Source organism: Equus przewalskii, chromosome 5 (genome assembly GCF_037783145.1).
Source record: "Equus przewalskii isolate Varuska chromosome 5, EquPr2, whole genome shotgun sequence".
NCBI lineage: Eukaryota > Metazoa > Chordata > Mammalia > Perissodactyla > Equidae > Equus > Equus przewalskii.
The window spans coordinates 54,756,414-54,773,912 of record NC_091835.1 but is presented as its reverse complement, the minus strand read 5'-3'; the positions used below and the strand labels follow the sequence as shown (position 1 = coordinate 54,773,912).

General features: G+C 33.0%; 1 protein-coding gene across 49 annotated transcripts in view; it reads right to left on the bottom strand.

Annotated features, from left to right (window-relative positions):
- The window catches only part of CCDC91 (coiled-coil domain containing 91), a 362,152-nt gene that overhangs the window by 75,364 nt on the left and 269,289 nt on the right, over positions 1–17,499 (bottom strand). For all 49 annotated transcript variants that reach the window (XR_011540339.1, XR_011540340.1, XR_011540341.1 and 46 more), the window contains 3 exons: positions 8,419–8,511; positions 8,255–8,323; positions 5,082–5,258 (listed from right to left, as the gene is read on the bottom strand). Coding sequence is in view for 46 of the 49 variants with exons in the window: in XM_008517658.2 (XP_008515880.1) it covers positions 5,082–5,258; positions 8,255–8,323; positions 8,419–8,511 (339 nt within the window). In the remaining 3 variants the exon portion in view is untranslated. The remainder of the gene's footprint in view (positions 1–5,081; positions 5,259–8,254; positions 8,324–8,418; positions 8,512–17,499) is intronic.

Genomic DNA, 17,499 nt, shown 5'->3' with positions numbered 1-17,499 from the left:
AAAGAATCATGTAGCTTCTACATTTTTTGAATCTGGCTTCTTTCCTAATTTCCTTACCTAAACAAGTCCCCTATTACCCACTCTCAGCCAAACACATTACCCTGATTATTTCTGTTCACAGCCCATATCACTATATGGAATTATCTTACTTATTGCAGGTATTTTCAAACTTGAACATAGGCTCCATGAGCACCTAGGAACCTTGTCTACCTTGTTTGATGCTACATGCCCAAAACTTCCAACAGTGTCAACACATGGCAGAAGCTCAATAAATGCCACTGAATGAATAAAGAAATGAAAATAACTTCAAGTTTTTCCTACTGAAATTATCTATACATTAAATGATCAATAAGATGAATGTGTACTTTATTCTAAGATGAGAATACTGATAGGGAGAATAGTGTAGTGGTGAGTTGCAAGGCCTCTGGAGAAAGGCTGCCTGATTTTGAATACAGCCTGTTGCCTCTTTTAAGGAGTTACTATGGCCTTGAGCAACTTACATAATCTTCCTAAGCTTTAATTTCCACATCTGTAAAAATGGGGATAATAATAGTTTCTGCCTCATAAAGTGGTTGTGAGGATTAAATGAGATCAAACATGTAAAACAGTCAGAAAAGTGCCTGGCACTTAAAACTGAATTAATGATAGCCAATATTGTTATAATTATTGCCATCTCTACCATCACCACCACTACTATTATCTTTCCATTTTCTGCTGCCAAAGCTAAAGAAAAAAATTCCATAAAAATTCCTTTTTAGTTAACAGCTTAAAATACTTGTTTAGAATAAAGTCACATAAATGAAACTTGAATATGGAGAACTATTACTGTTTTCCTTACTGTTGTAAGAAACAACATTTTGTCAACTTTTGTAATGTCTAATATTCTAGGCATTTTCCTAAAAGGAGTAATAAGGACATTAATTATAAATCTGAAACTCATAGCCAAAATCCTCAAGGGTATGAACAAGTTCTAGAAGCAGGATTTCAGATTCCTATCACTAGTAGCCTAGGTAAACTCTACTTACAAATTATATTTCTGGTCCTGCAACTTGAGAATTTAGGGTAATTACTCAAGGTCATGAGACTTTTTACAAACCAACCTTTAATATTTCACTGCTTTTTCCAACTTGCTTTTCTAGGGAATTAATGTGATTAATTAAGGAAGTGATGTCTATAAATTCATTTGAGAATTTTGGATGAATACAATTAAGTCTTAGAAAGTCATCTTTCTGAAAATGTCCTCTTCAAGTATATTTACTGCATGTTGTTCTCTAAATGTCATTTTTCTTGCAGCTGGGATTTTATATCTAGCATAATCTTTATTTTTATGAATTATTTTAATCAGACATCATTATTAATTTGCTTTTTCCTTTGCCTTGGGAATTTAGAAAAATACTAAAATATGATCACTCCTTGTAGGCATATTACTTACTAAATTACTCAAATTATTTCTTTCTTGTTTCTCACTATTCCATAGAATAAATAATAAAAGAAAATGTAATACTGTTATATCATTTATATAGCATATCATTAGTTTCATTTTATTGCACAGAAATTGGACTGAGAGAGTCACATGTGGTTTTCAGCATGTCACACAGACAGAGACAGACGGGGGGCATCAAAAACTTATAATGATACCAACATGAATCATTCTGCATGTGGTGACATTTTATGTGCCAGATATTCATTGAGCAAAATTTTATATGCTGCTGGGAAACTCACTGGTGGTCTTCTATCTACTATGAGAAACGCTAGGCAATACTGATAACCAAACTAAATTCTATTCTGTTCTATTTTATAGTATAACCCATTTTATTTCAAACCACTTATCTTGAAATACAGTGAAAACCAGTGTTCCTTAAACTGGAGTTCAGACTACTGAGAGTCTGAAACATTCTCTCAAGATAGAATAAAAATTTGCATGATTCTTTTGTGTTTGGTGATCTCCTAAAATGCCAGTAATAAAATGTTAATGCGGTGTTTCCTAAACCTCAGGGTTGATGTGAATTCTCTTCCTTTCAAAGGCGTCCCTCTAGAAAAAATTGTACATAGACCAAATCTATGAATATACAAATTTTGGTTTATTCTGTAATAAGCATATTTTTTAATGATAATTAACCTACCTAACTCCTCATCTACCGACCTATTTATCTAGTATAATATTAAATTTTTCTGATAACCATATGGAGATTATATCAGGTAGAAACTTGATTAAGGATCATTTTTTCCATGTATGAGGAAAAACAAATTAGCAGTTCCTTAAAGATGGAGATTCATAAAATTTTCTGCTCCAGGATCATTTTTTTTTTCTTTTGAAGACTATTAGCAAAAGGCTTCAGTCAAGGAACGAAATAAGACAAGCTTGACTAAATTTTACATACAGATATGCCCAAAGCCTTGACCATATTTCAGGCATATTAGTCAGAGGTAGACCCCCCAGAAAGCTGGGGTACGTGTAGGGGGAGGAGAAGGGTAGCAGACTTTACTAGTGATGAAAGACTCCAGGTCTAGTGGGCATGACATTTTGGCTACCTTACAATGGCAAATCTGAGTAGACTAAGGTAAGACTTCATCATCAGCGTTGATCCTAAAAACATTTGGTATGTGAAAGGCATACCAAGTTCCAGCCCTCATGGATCCAAGGGCGAGAACAAAACCTAACAACAGAATAGGTATCAGAAAGGGTTTTAAAGACCATGGCCACATACAGCAAGCTCATTTAGACATGCTCAAGTAAGTCCTTAAGTTAGCACTGCCTCTTCAAAGTTGAAGCCCAAACCATATGCATGTTTCACCAAGAAATACTACCATTAAAATTTAAAACTTACAAATAATTCAAAACACTATATTTTACATCTCATTTTGCTTTTCTCCTTTGTATAATGATAAATATGGGATTCCAAATTCTGCTTCATGATATGATAAAGATGTGACTCCTAGTACTGGTGTACTGTGTAATTAACATCAAGAATCCTGCTTTAGAAAACTGAAGAAGCTGATCCAAGTAAGAGAAAATAAACAAAAATGTTTTAAAAGCATCAAAGATCTTACTAGATACTAAAAACTACTGGTTCAAGATCTGAGAGAAGACAGAAGTAAGGCCTGTCACTCAAAGCTGATTTGTCTTGAGGGAGTTTACCTATTCTGAGATTAAGTAGTAGCACTGAACAAAATGACTTATTTGAATAGGAAAAAAACAAGTAAAAATTCTAGAAAACTAAAAAGTACACGAACTAAAATTAAGAAGGCAGTGAATGGATTTTAAAGCAAATTAGAGTGAGAATGAATGAATTAGAAGGTGAAGTAGAAGAAATTATCCATAAGCATAATAGAGAGAAAAATGGATGGAACTTAAAGAACACAGTGAGTGAAAAATGTATTAAATACACAAACGTAAAGGTTATATACACAGTACATTTACACTGTAGTCTCTAAGTTTCTAAGATAGTTTTCAACTAGGTCAGGGTTTAGCAAACTAAGGTCTGCAGGTCTGTTTGTATAAATAAAATTTATTGGAAGACACTCACACCCATTCAGTACATATTGTCCATGGCTGCTTTCACACTACTACGGCAGAGGTGAATAGATGTAACACAGCCCATCTGGCCCACAAGCTAAAAGATTAACTACTATCTAAGCCTTTGTAGAAAATGTTTGCTGGTCCCTACATTAGCAAAATGATACTGAAGGAAATTCTGAAGGATGTACCTCATGTGGAGGCAAAATGATCCCAGAAAGAAGAGTAGAGATGTGGTAAAAAGAAAAAAAATGAGAAGCACTTTATTATTTATAATAAATGTAAGCAAGAATATACTGTATAGTTAGAGCAAGATTTAACAATGCAGAATTAAGATTCATAATAGCATAAAATTATGGAAGAAAGTAAACTGAGCTAAAGAACGATGAGATCTTTACATTGTCTGGAAGGAGGACAAAAATAGATTAACATTGCGTTCATAAGTGGGAGATACAACCTGAAATTTCTAGAATAATCACCAAAATAATAGAAACACATAACTTCTAACCCACTAGACAGAAAAATATGCTGTCACAAGTGGTATTTTCTAAAATTTCCTGTTCAGTCTGATGAAGATATATAAAAATACAAGTAATTTTTGTATATTAATTTTGTATCAAGGAACCTTGCTAAATAAATACTCTTATTATTTAGTATATTTTTTGAAAATTCTTTTAGATTTTCTACATACACAAAACATAAAGGTCTTTGTATACAAAGGCTTATTATATAAACTTTACTGACCACCTAGATAACAGATGTCTCAAAACAGGAACTTGTGACATACTCTACTGCAAGGAAATAACCTTTTGGATATCCTAACCTCATATTCTTTTGAATCTGATGGGATGTGTAACAGTCCCGTGGTGGAGTAATATACCTGATTCAGCATTGTCAAATTGGGGAGGCTTCCTATATAATAACTTCACTCACATAAAATTTCAAAACAGATATCCAAGGGGAAGTCTACTGTTGTTTCATATTATTAATATAGGTATATGTCCTATAAAAACTGAGAGAGATTGAGCACAACTTACCCACCCCCCTCAAAAAAAAGTTTACCCGTTTACCTACCAAAAATGAGTATGTTCAAAGAAAATAAGACAGCAGTAAAAGTGAAGTGTCATGAAATAGTATTATTAACGACTGAACACTGAAGGTATAGAAACAATACTACTATTCTCATGTTCCTAATAGCCTCTTTCTTGACCAGTCTTAAAAATATATATACTTTGGGGCCGGCCCAGTGGTGCAGTGGTTAAGTTTGCATGCTCCACTTCTGCATCTTGGGGTTTGCAGGTTCGGATCCGGGGCGCGGACCTACACATTGCTCATCAACCCATGCTGTGGCAGCATCCCACATACAAAATGGAGGAAGACTGGTACAGATGTTAGCTCAGGGACAATCTTCCTCACCCAAAAAAAATATATATATACACACACATATTTACATATATATGTCCACTAAAGTGATTTTAAGTAAGATAAAATAATAGTAAGAATATTTCATTTTGAGAAAAATAAGAAAGAAAGAACATATTTACAAAGAGTTAATTTTACTAACCTGACTTATTTTTCTTTGTTCTTGTATAGCTTTTTGAATTGCCTGAGATACTTTTTCTTGGTCTTTTGCATGTTCAGTCTTCCATAACTCCCTTTCTTCAGCGTGGGCTTTTTCCAAATTTTTTCTTTCTTCCTCTGTGGCTTTTAAAATTGCATCCTTCACTGCTTCTTTCTCAAGCTTCAAAACAAATAATGACCAAACAAAAATATTTTAAAGAGTGACTGCACAATAATTCCTTGTATAAGACAGATTTGGGGTATCTTAAAAGACACAAAACTTTGATTCTATAGGGTTTAGTTCTGTCACCGCTGTTTTTATGCATATTTAATAACTGCTTTAAAATAAAACCAATTATTTGTTTTTGTACAAATATTCCTTTGTACTTCCATGGCATTTCTAAACTAGTCTCTTAAAGTAGCAGTTGTCCAACTATTTGGTCTTAGGATCTTTTCCACTCTTAAAAATTATTGAAGACTTCAAAGAGCTTTTATTTATTCTGGTTATACATATTAAGATTTACCATATTAGAAATTCAAATCAAGGCAAAATAAAAATATTTATTAATTTATTTAAAATTAATACCATTAAGTGCATTGAATATTAATGAATAATATATTTTATAAAAAATAACTATTTTCCAAAATTAAAAAGTGAGAAGAATCTCACTGTTACGTGTTTGTAACCTCCTTAATATCTGACTTAATACGAGACAATTAGGTTCCTATATCTGCCTTCTGGATTAAATATATAATGATACATTTTCTGGTTGAAGTTTATAAAGAATACTCAGTCTCATACAGATATGTAGTTGAAAAAGGAGGAGCATTCAATAGTCAGTTTAGATCACTATTGATATTCTTGATAATTCCACACCAAAACTTAACAAGGGGCAGTTCTTAAAGGTTAATTGCAATAAAGAAAATCATGTCAAAGACATTTCTGTACTCTGTTATATTGCAATCTTTCTTGCACTTTGAATGAGTCTTTTATCTACGCATGATTTCTAAAAAATGTTTCATTTGGAAAATACTGATTCAACAAGCTATGCATCTCCTCCAGATGTGGACACATTTTCTTATGTCATAACAAACAAAAGGTCACATTTATTAATATCACCGTGAATCTCATCAGAAAAGTCTTTAAGTATTCGAAAGCAGAGATACAAATTTTCAAAATTCTGATGCTTGCTCTAAAGCTCAAATTTTATCATTGGCAACAAAAACTGTCAGTTTTCTCGAATGATGAGCTCATTCTGTTTATTTTGGATAAAATGTCTATCAAATACTACAGTCTGTATAACACTAGTTATTCAGTAAGATGGTGTTCCATGAAAATTGCCTACTCCAGTTGCAACTGAAAAAACTGCAAAAGAATTTTCCTCAAGAAAACCATCATACTATGGTATGTAGTAAAGTCCAAGGACCTCCCATCCCTGATCCTCACAGATAGCACTATTCTCTTGCTGCAGGTAACAGGCAAATTTGACCAAAGTTATTGAAGGTGCCAGTTACCATTTTCTGAACCCTGTTAGACTTCATAATTCTTCTCTTAAACTACTCTCTTACTCTGCTCACCAATGTCCTCCACGCTGTTAAATCCAAATGCTATTTTTCAGTTTTTGTTTTAATCCTTATTTTTCTTCACCTCAAAGTGACAATCGACAAAGTTGATTACTTCTGTTTCACTGAAGCCCTAGCTTCTCTTGGTTTGCACGACAGCATGCTGCTTTCATTTCTCCTACTTCTCTGGCTGACTCTTTTCAAGTCTTTGTAACTTCCTCCTTTCTCTAAAATTTTGGTGTTCTTTCAGGGATCAGACCCTGTACCCTATAGATTGTTACTCTATAGTCTCTTGTGTGGTGATTATGCATGACAATAATTTGCATGTCTACCATTACCATCTAACTGCTGAAAAAGAAACAAACCATGTTATCAGGTCATTCCCTTCTCCAGAGCTGTAAATGTCAGGGAGATTTACTTGCCTACTTGACTTTGTCATCTGGATTTTATCACAGGCACCTCAAACTCTATGACAAAGAAATGGTACTACTTTCCATGTTGTTGTTGAATCAACACTCTTCACAACTTGGCCCCCTTCTATATTATCCACATCGAACATATATGTTGACTCCATCTCCAAACTATTTCTAGAATTTGTCTCTTTCCTTTCTAAGCTACTACTGCTACTGTATTTCTGCCACTCACTATCTTTTACCCAGACTTCTTATATACTCTATTAATTCCTTCCCAAAGGCTCGAGCCTCTGCTCTTCTAATTTCCCTCAAATTAATGTCAATTACGATTATATCACACCTATATTAAAAAATTTCAGTATGTCTGTCTTTACCCGTGAAATAAAATTCAGACTCACAATTCAGAATACTAGCCATCCTTCAAGGCTCATTTCAAAAGTAATTTATTGTTAAAAACTCCTATGACATAGAAATACTATCTATACATTCATAATAACTTAATGCATTCCTCCTTGCTTTATTGGTATATAAATAATATTTTTCTTACATGATTGTAAATTCTTCAAGAAAAAGACAAAATCATAGTCATCCTTGAACTTCCACCCCTGGCACAGTGATTTGCACATATGAAACTTCCAATATTTGTTTACTAAATTTAAATTTATTCTCAATCTCAGAAATTATTGCTATACATGTACTTGTTGCAATATGTATATTTAAAATCTATGAATATACAACTTAGATAAGCTTTTCAAAGTTGCCTTTAAAAATCACAAATCTTGAGAAATATATATTTAAATTTACATATAATATATAAATATATATACACAAATATGTAAATGTGTATATATAATTATATATCTACCAACACAAATGGACATACACACATACACGTTACTTGTGATGATATCTATCAAACACCAAGTGGTTACTGGCGTCCCAACATACATATTCTTTTTAATGAGTAATTAATAATCTAAATGTAAGGCATTTCAATGTCATCCTAATCTTGTGTAATGTTAATTTAATGACAATATGAATAGCAGTATCCTCAATTTAAGGGGAAAAATAATAAAGAAAAAACTTTTTATTTTTCTGTAATGAAACAGTATATAAAAAGTAGATCGACTCCATCACTAATGAACTCAGCTTTTTAATTCCACTTACTTACAAAGAAACCCACTATTACAAATGGAAATACCTTTGCAGCAGACACTAATGCCTCTTTATTTCTTTGCCTTTCTTCCTCCAAACATTTTTCCAATATTTCCTGTAAATGATAAAACAGTTGGATAGACACTAATTATATTATTTGAGGTAATAGAACACATTCTTCCCACACTCTGAGTAAACTTAAAGTATTACCTTCTGGTCTTGAGACTGCTGAATCAAAGTTTCCTTTATTTTTTCTTTTAACAGTTCTTTCTCTGTATCTAGCATTTCAAGGAGCCTCTGATGCTACAAGGAAAGATAATTGGATTATGATTATGGCTCTGAGACTAATAATCTATCAACAAGGAGAACAGCTGGTAGAATTCATTTGCCCAGAAGTACTGAAGTAATTACTAGAGGATACAATGGGAAGTTTGCTAAAATGAAGGTGTAAGGGCCAAAAAAACACAATTCACCTTTCTCCAATTAGCTAAGATATATTTCTTTTAGTCCTCAATTCAACAAAGTACATGACATGAGCTCTAATTTAAGAATAACTATTCCGAATTGGAAAGTGAATCGGAAAATGATAAAATGTCCTTTCCCAAAATTAAATCTGGAAAAATTACTAAAATTTATTAACTTGCAGCAAGAGAATCAATTAGATAAAAACTGATGTTTGCTTGATGAACCACTATCATAATATTATTTGTGTTTCTGGTAAAGCACTGTTAAAGAAATTGAAAGATTTATTACTGTTCTTGCCTCAAGATTTTACCACAGATTCAAAAAGTGAATCTACGAAAACAAAGGAATATTATTTGATACCTAATATAAAAGTATACAGACTTCACGTATTTACTTTTATTCCAATGTACTAGTGAAACAGCACACAAAACCATCAGCCAGTTATCATGGACTAGGCACCTGGAATTTGAAAGAAGTTTTCTAAGGAAATTAGATTTTTGTAGCCTCAATATCTTCAATAGGGATGAGCCAGATACTTATTCTGAAACAGCGCTCTTATGGAGAAATACAACCAAAAGGAAAATACATATTCCTACTCACACAGATTTCTCTCATTCACTTACTAAAGGCAAACAGGGTATCTTCTCAGACTTAGAATGCTATTTACATAGAAGCCTCCTTTAAGTATGAACTTACGCAGATACCCAACATTTTAAAACAGATCTATGCCTTTTAAAGTTGTTCTGACTTAAAATGCTTTTTAGGGAGGCAGTCTACAGCGAAAGTAAGTGACCACACAGTCATGTCTAGTTAAGATAATCTATTATTCCTGTTCTTAAGGATAATGTTACTTTTTATCTTTCTTTTTCAAGAAAATAAGAAAAATCACAAGATGTGGTTTTTCATTAAAAACAAATCCAAAATGGAATACAAATTATGGCATGATTATGAGAAATTATTGGTACCATATGAATTTGTGAACAGCAGCTGACTAACAAAGCAGTAGACTTACCACAGGCTATGCAGTGACAACTGAGACTTAACTTTGGATTCTACATAAGTCTAGAGGCACACAGAATCTCACAGTATCAGAAAAATGCCTAATCCTATTTAAAATACACATATGAGAAAATATCTGAAAATGTTATACCAGGCAAATAATTAGACTTAAAAATGGTAAATACAGGGGCTGGCCCAGTGGTGTAGTGGTTAAGTTCGTGTGCTCTGCTTTGGCAGCCCGGGGTTCCCAGGTTCGATCCCAGGTGTGGACCTAGCACCACTCATCAAGCCATGCTGTGGTGGCATCCCACATAAAACAGAGGAAGATTGGCACAGATGTTAGCTCAGCAACAATCTTCTTCAAGCAAAAAGAAGAAGACTGGCAATAGATGTTAGCTCAGGACCAATTTTCCTCACACACACACACACAAAAAAGTATATACAATTCTCACATGAGACCAAAAATATTCAATTTAGGCTTTGGGTGGGGGTAAACATAACAAAAACAGAATAAAAAATTACTGGAATTAAACTACACAGTAAACTTTTCAGAGTCATTAATAACTTTGAAAATTATTTCTCCTTAATGAGTCAGACTAATATCTGAGTTAATTACTGAGTAATTAATTATAGGTAAGCCAAGTTTCTCCAGTGGTCTAACCAGAACTAGTCAAAGAGGATACAGTAGCTAAAATGACAATGCAATGTTTAGAAAAAGTCTTTTCTGAATGTCATTCCTTAATTCTGACAGTTACTGTACACTGTCAGGGTGTACACTGTTATACTCACTGTAACAGAAGCTAGTTTTAGCTTGCTTGTGGACGCATAAACCTGAAATTACCATTTGAAAGAAGCATCCTACATAAAATATACATTAAGTAAAATCATTGATCCACAAGATAATAGCAGCCAACCTTTTCTGAGCATTTTAAGGTTTCAGGCACTGTTCAAAGTGCTTTACATGTAGTTGTACCACATTACACCTTCACAATAAACTCCTAAGTTAGGCAATATTCTTCTTCATTTTCAGATCAGTGATCTGAGACTTAGAATGGCTAAGTAACATGGCAGGTCTGTAATGAATCATTTCAGCAACAATCATATCTGTATACTGATGGTCAGCAGCAGTAATTACCCAGTAGCTAAAATCAGCCCCAGTACTACCTAGCGGTTACCTAGTAACTAAAAGCTACTTAATACAAGTCAGATGTCAAGTGTTTGTTTTTTTTTTTAAACTAATGTATGCTTCTAACTTTGTTCTTTTGAGAGTTATATTAAAATAAGATAACTTCCTGAGCAAAGATCAATTGATACTGGGAGAGACAATTCAGAAAGATGCTGAATGGCATGGGAAAAGTTTAGGTCTTAAAACTAAACACAGTTAATTTGTAAAGTGAATAATCTGCAAGTGGCTAATCAACAACCATATAAAGTTCAGTAAAATGTATAGTTTTGTAAAATTCACACATGCTGATTGTGAAAAAATGTAAAGAAGTGAAAATCACCCAGAGATCCATCACCCAAAGGAAATTACCGGTAGCATTCAGGTAAACATCCTTCTGGAGAGCTCTCTGTGTATGTAAATATATAGATATATGTAAACACTTTATACAGTAAGTTTATAAATACTGTTCTATAATCTCTTTGAACTCAACAACAGTATTGAATTATCTGTATATAAATATAACTATGCTATTATTTTTATTACATTAATTATACATTTTAACATTGTCCTATTACATATATTTATGTTGCTTACAATATTTTACTTTTTAAAAATCTTGATTTTTGTGCATGTATCTTTGTGAAGTTGTACAATTATAGCCTTAGGAAAAATTCCTGGGAGTGGTATTAGTGGGTTGATGATTGAGTATGCTTTAGATTTTAACACATATCCTCAAATTACTCTAGAAAGAAAATACCAAATTACACTTTTACTAACAATAGCAGGACAAAGGACAAGGCAGATTCTCCTTGAGAACAGAATCATGGACTGGAAGAACAACTAACCAAGGAAATTGTCTCACTCTTGGAACAGGGAGACCAGCAGTATTTGGTATCTGCTATGGGCCAATCATTGCTGTTTATTTCATCCTTCTCTTCTTTTGAAAATGGGGATTTTTTCTTTCAGTTATTCTGTTCCTTCTCTTCTTTTTGAATGTATTGATTATAGTTTTGGGGGCACAAGGATCCTTCAACTTCAACATTTTCTCTGTTTCTTCAAAGTTCCTTTTTATTTGTTTGAGTCAGTAATTTTCTCATTTAAGATGTTCCTCCCATGTTTGGTAATCTTTTTCTGTCCATTCATATTAAAACCTCAGACACAAAAACACTGGTTGGAAATTCTGTGTATATGGCAGGTGCTAAAAGCTGGCTTGTTCACGGTTGTGGTGGAGATTCCCAAATGCAGGTCTATACAGCATTTTCTCTTAAGTCACTCTTTTTGCCTAGAAAAGAATTCCCTGAACTCCTAAGTGGTGCTTAAGTCAAACATCCAGCATTCTACAAATGATAGAGGTTAAGGGGGAGTGGGTGGAGAGCTCATTGTTAAGTAATGGATTTTTACTTTAAAAAAAAATTAAATTTTTGGTTTAATTTCCCAGTTTTCAGTCCCTTGCCTTATTCCTGCTCTTTATGAGGTCAGAGACTATCTCGTTCAATTACTCTTTGTTTTGCTAGGATGTACAATACATCCCCAAATTAAGAATAACATACAAGGAGACTTTCAACCATTCCTCCTATTTTCAGAGCTACACAGCATCTAGTGCCTCTATGTCCTGAGGCTTTCTAGGGTTTTGCAGGACAAATCAGCTTGCTTTGCGGGTTTCACCTCAGCTGGCTAAAATTACAACTTTCTAGCCTCAGGTAAGTCAGCGGATATTTGCCTGTCTGTTACCTCCTCTAGTCTGTCATTTTTACTTTGCTTGTTTCGGTCCCTTTTAGTGTCATTTTAGTGATTTTTTGGGGGGAGAGATATAGAGAGGTAGAGGAGATGAGTATGTCTAATTCACCTTATTTATCTAAATTTAGAATCACTTTTTAAAAGATTTTAATTACATCATTTCTTGACTGAATCTTATGTGTCAGGCACCATGTTAGAACTTTACAAATATTACTGGTAATCCCCACAACAATCTAGAAATGTGTTATTACTTATATTTGACAGATTTTAAAACTGAGTTTCAGAGAAGTTATGTAAATTTCCTCTGTTCACAGGACTAATGAATGGTTAAACTGAGACTGGCACCCAGTAAGGGGTGAACACAAAATCCACGGACTTTATTCTCTAGAATTAACACACAACTAAGGACTCTCTCTGCTCTATCTCTGTAGACTGCTTCTTTGACTTTTTGGGTTTTAGTCATGCATTCACACTATTTACCTGGCCTTATAATTTATAAGAATAACTTGCAGAATTATAGTTATGTTATGGTTGAGGTGTGTCTTTCCCTCCCACTCTCACATCTGGCCCCTTAAAGGAAGATAAGAGATGGCAAGATCACAAAAACTAAAAGAGAAGGGAAAATACCCATCTTTGACAAATAAACTTTTTTTTTTTTTTTAGCAAGAGTGTAAGATGTTTACGTAGCTGAGACTCTCCCATTGGAAAGCCAAGAAATATACAGAGTGAACCAAAAAATTTATTTGGCAATCAATGTCTCTACCGCTGACATGTTTTCTTTTTCTCAAAGATATACTTTCAGGGAAACAGACTTTTCTGAAAGAACAGACTAATATGTAAGCCACAATTACAAAAATTATGTTAGATACTTCTGTAAGATGAAAAAAAGGTATTCTTCAGTTCAATTTACATTTTGGGGGCATCTCCCTGGAAAGCAATATATTCTATTAGAATTAACATGGGCATTGGAACCACACAGACTTGGGGTAAAATCAGTATTTCTTCACTTATTAAAGGTACGACAAACTTTTCTAAACTTCTGGTATTTTTTCTTTTATTATATAAGTAAGGCTAAAAATGCCAACCTCACAGTGCTGTTATGAGAATTAAATGAAGTAATGTAGGTAATGTATCTAGGACTCAAAAATGTTAACTAGACTTCTTGTCAGGTAGTTGATAAAATTATGATAATGAAGCTAAGTTCACTTATGAAAAGGAATTTCTTTTTGCATATTAAGGAAAATATTAGTTACCACTCAAAATTAAAATCCTCAGAAGGAACATCCACGCACTCTTTCAAAAATAATTTTGAAAATATCTCTCACTAAAATATAAAGTGTTAACTTTTATAACCCATATCAATTTAATTTTAGTGGATATTAATAAGTAGTAGACATTATAATCAGGGCTTTATTCCTGTCACAGAGTACCTAAGTCCAGGAAAAAGAAGATCCATTAAGCAATAGTTCTAGACGTTCTATTTTGAAACTTTTCACATCCTTATTTCAATACAAATTAATTTTGCAATGTAGTTTTGTTTTCAACATGCTTGCTGTCTTTACTATTTCTAGACTTGAGAGACAATAAGCCCTCACTGTATAGTCTGACCTGTGACCACTGCAGGTCTATACTGGGAGTCAGTGAGCTATGCTTAGAGCATAATGGTTGATAGCACCAATCATAGACTTAAGGACACAAAGACATTGATTCAAATAGTAGTTCTCCTTGTTATCTCTATTCTCGTCATGTGGTCTTTGATAACTTTTAAAACCTGAAATTCAGCACCATCATCTGAAAAATGAGAATTAGCATCCACTTCATAGTGTTGTTCTGATGAACAACCTACAGTAAGTGTTCAATAATTTTTAGTTATTAATCACTCACTAAAATGAAAGATGAACTTCTATAGATATGATTTGAACAATATCCTATGGATGTTCATTTTCTACTGGTCCATTCTTTCCTGAAATTGTTAAATTATAAATCTTCATGGTAGAAATTCAACTATATATTTTAATATCTTATTTTTATATTAAATTGTCCCTGATATATTAATTTGTAAATTACTATACATAATTTATCTATGTATAAGTTTAGAAATTCGTTAATGCACTTCTTTCAACCACACACATGTGAATGGCGTATTTGCCCGGTGCCGACCAACACCAGATACTGGAGCAGTTTCTAGGGACGCTGCCCTCAGGGGTATTCATGTCTAACAGACAATCATGAAACATAAATACATGTTCTTACATTTGACTTGGAGAATTATTTTATAAAACAAATAAGTTTTCTTCAATAAACACATTAACAACCAATTTTTTCCCTCAGCGCAAAATGATTTTTTAAGTAGAAAGTATCAAAAATGAGAAGTTATAATAGAAAAAACATAAGTGCTTTTAGCAGAGCAGATGGCAATAAAATATGTGGTGGCTATAATAATTAAGATCTCAGGAATCAAAATACAATTTTCTTGCTTTTCATTTACTTATATTAGCTTTTCATGAATAAAATATGTCTACAGTGAGAAATAGGTACAGTTACTACATGTAACCACCTTAGGACAGCGCCTATTAAATAGCAAAAACTTAAATTGTTAGATGCTATTATTATACTATTACAACTTCTACTTCTACTTCCTTTTTTTATTGTGGTAAAATATACACATATATAACATAAAAATTCCCATTTTAACCTTTTTTTAAGTAGACAAGTGGCATTACCTATATTCACAATGTTGTCCAACTATCATCACTATTTCTTAATTTTTCATAATCCCCCATAGAAATTCTGCACCCATTAAGCAATAACTCCCCATTCCCCCTTGCCCCAGCCCCGGTAAGCTCTAATCGGCTTTCTGTCCCTACGAATTTGCCTCTTCTAGATTTCATAAATGCGGAATCAAACAGTAGTTGTCTTTGTGTCTGGCTTATTTCACTTAACACAATGTTTTCAAGCTTCATTCATGTTGTGGCATGTATCTGAACATCATTCCTTTTTATGGCTAATATTTCATTTTATGTATACACCTCTTTTGTTTATCCATTCATCTGCTGATGTACACTTGGGTTGTTTCCACCTTTTGGCTATAATGAACAACGCTACTATGAACATTCACGTTTAAGTACCTATTTGAGTCCCTGTTTTAATTCTTTGGGGTATACACCTAGGAGTAGAATTGCTGGGTCATGTAATAATTTTACATTTAATATTTTGAGGAACACCAAACTGTTTTCTACAGTTGCTGCACCATTTCACATTCCTACCAGCAATGTACAAGTGTTCCAACTTCTCCAAATACTCTATGACATTTGCTATTTTCCATTTTTTAAAATTATAGTCATCTTAGTGGTTGTGAAATGGTATCTCATGGTGGTTTTTATTTGCATTTCCCAAATGTCTAAGCATGTTAAACATCTTTCCAAATGCTACTTCTACTTCTAACTACTACAACTACTACTTTTCAACTATTACTAGTATTATCTCCACAAAAAAGGAAACTGATTAGAATTCGTTTTGCAGCCTTTATAAAGGACTGTAGTAGCAAGTTTATTGGATTTGAGGTTTACTCATTATCTGAGATTCTGCCAGAGGTAGAGATGCCTTTCCCCTCTGGGCCAGACGTTATTTAGTTATTTAATCAAAGTAAGCTAGAAATTATATCGTCGAGAGAGCTTGGCCAAAAAGGTTTCAGCCTCCCTTTATTCTATCTAAAATAAAGTATGAAGCGTATGTGGAGATTGTCTATATTACTGCTGCCTCCTGTTTCAATAAAGAATGGTCAATATATTCTTCTGCACCTTACTAGTTGACCATTCCAAAGTGGAGATATTCTGAATGCCTTTTGTTACATAACTCAGAGCCAAAACTGAACCAAATGCAACATCCAATCATAAGACTCTTTTACAAATATTTATAATTTCTAAACAAAGAGGGACTCTGAACAGAGTTTGCAAGACATAGCCTTACAGTATTTTAAAAGGCTTTGTGAAAATTAATTGAAATCTATACCAGTAAATCTCATCCAAGAATAGTGAAGAGTAGTTTATTACATTTTGCTTAACTAAAATGTTCTGATTGTTTCTTACAATCATATTGAAAATTTAGTACTTTTTTTAGGAAACTGAAGAATACATGCAAACTATAGAGTTCCATTAATCTTATAGAGCAGATGCTTAGTGCAAGGGTGTCAAAAACAATCCTTTGAAATTTAGCCTAAAACAGAAGGCTTTCAGAAATAGGTTATGCTTTTTTCTCCCTTTGGAAGAAATTCTTCCAAGTGAAAAATGTTTGATGCAGACTCAAATATAAATATAGAAGTTCTGTGGTTTTTACTTGATTCCTGTAAAAAAAAAAAAAAAGAAATATAAAAAATCTCTTCTTTCCTGGAATGTGAGTCACAAGAGATATTACAAAGAGATTAATCACGATCACAGGGAATAGTTTTTTGTATATTATATTTTAGACTAAGCAAACATGGAAGTTCAGGTTCAGGTACACAATTATTCATTTATCACAGATCCACAAACTTCATGTTATTTTATATGTATGTGGTATGTGTGTGCGAGTGTGCAGCATATATTCTGGTAATGCAAACTCAACAAGTATCTTCTTTCACCTTCTATAAAGTGCAACATTAAACAAGATCAAATGATCTGGTAGGGCAGTCAAAGTACACTCTCATATAAGCCTCCGTTTAACATGACCTGAAAAACACTACACAAATTTAATAAATGTCTTAATATAAAGTGAGTCACAGACATTTCACCCTTTCATGGGCCAATATATTAAATATTGTTTAGAAAGAAAACCTAAAAAAGATAAACTATGGGATTAAATCTACTTAAAGAAGTTACTATAAGCCCAATAATATCAATAAACTTCTTACACTGAATAAAATAAAACTATAATATAAGCTACACTAT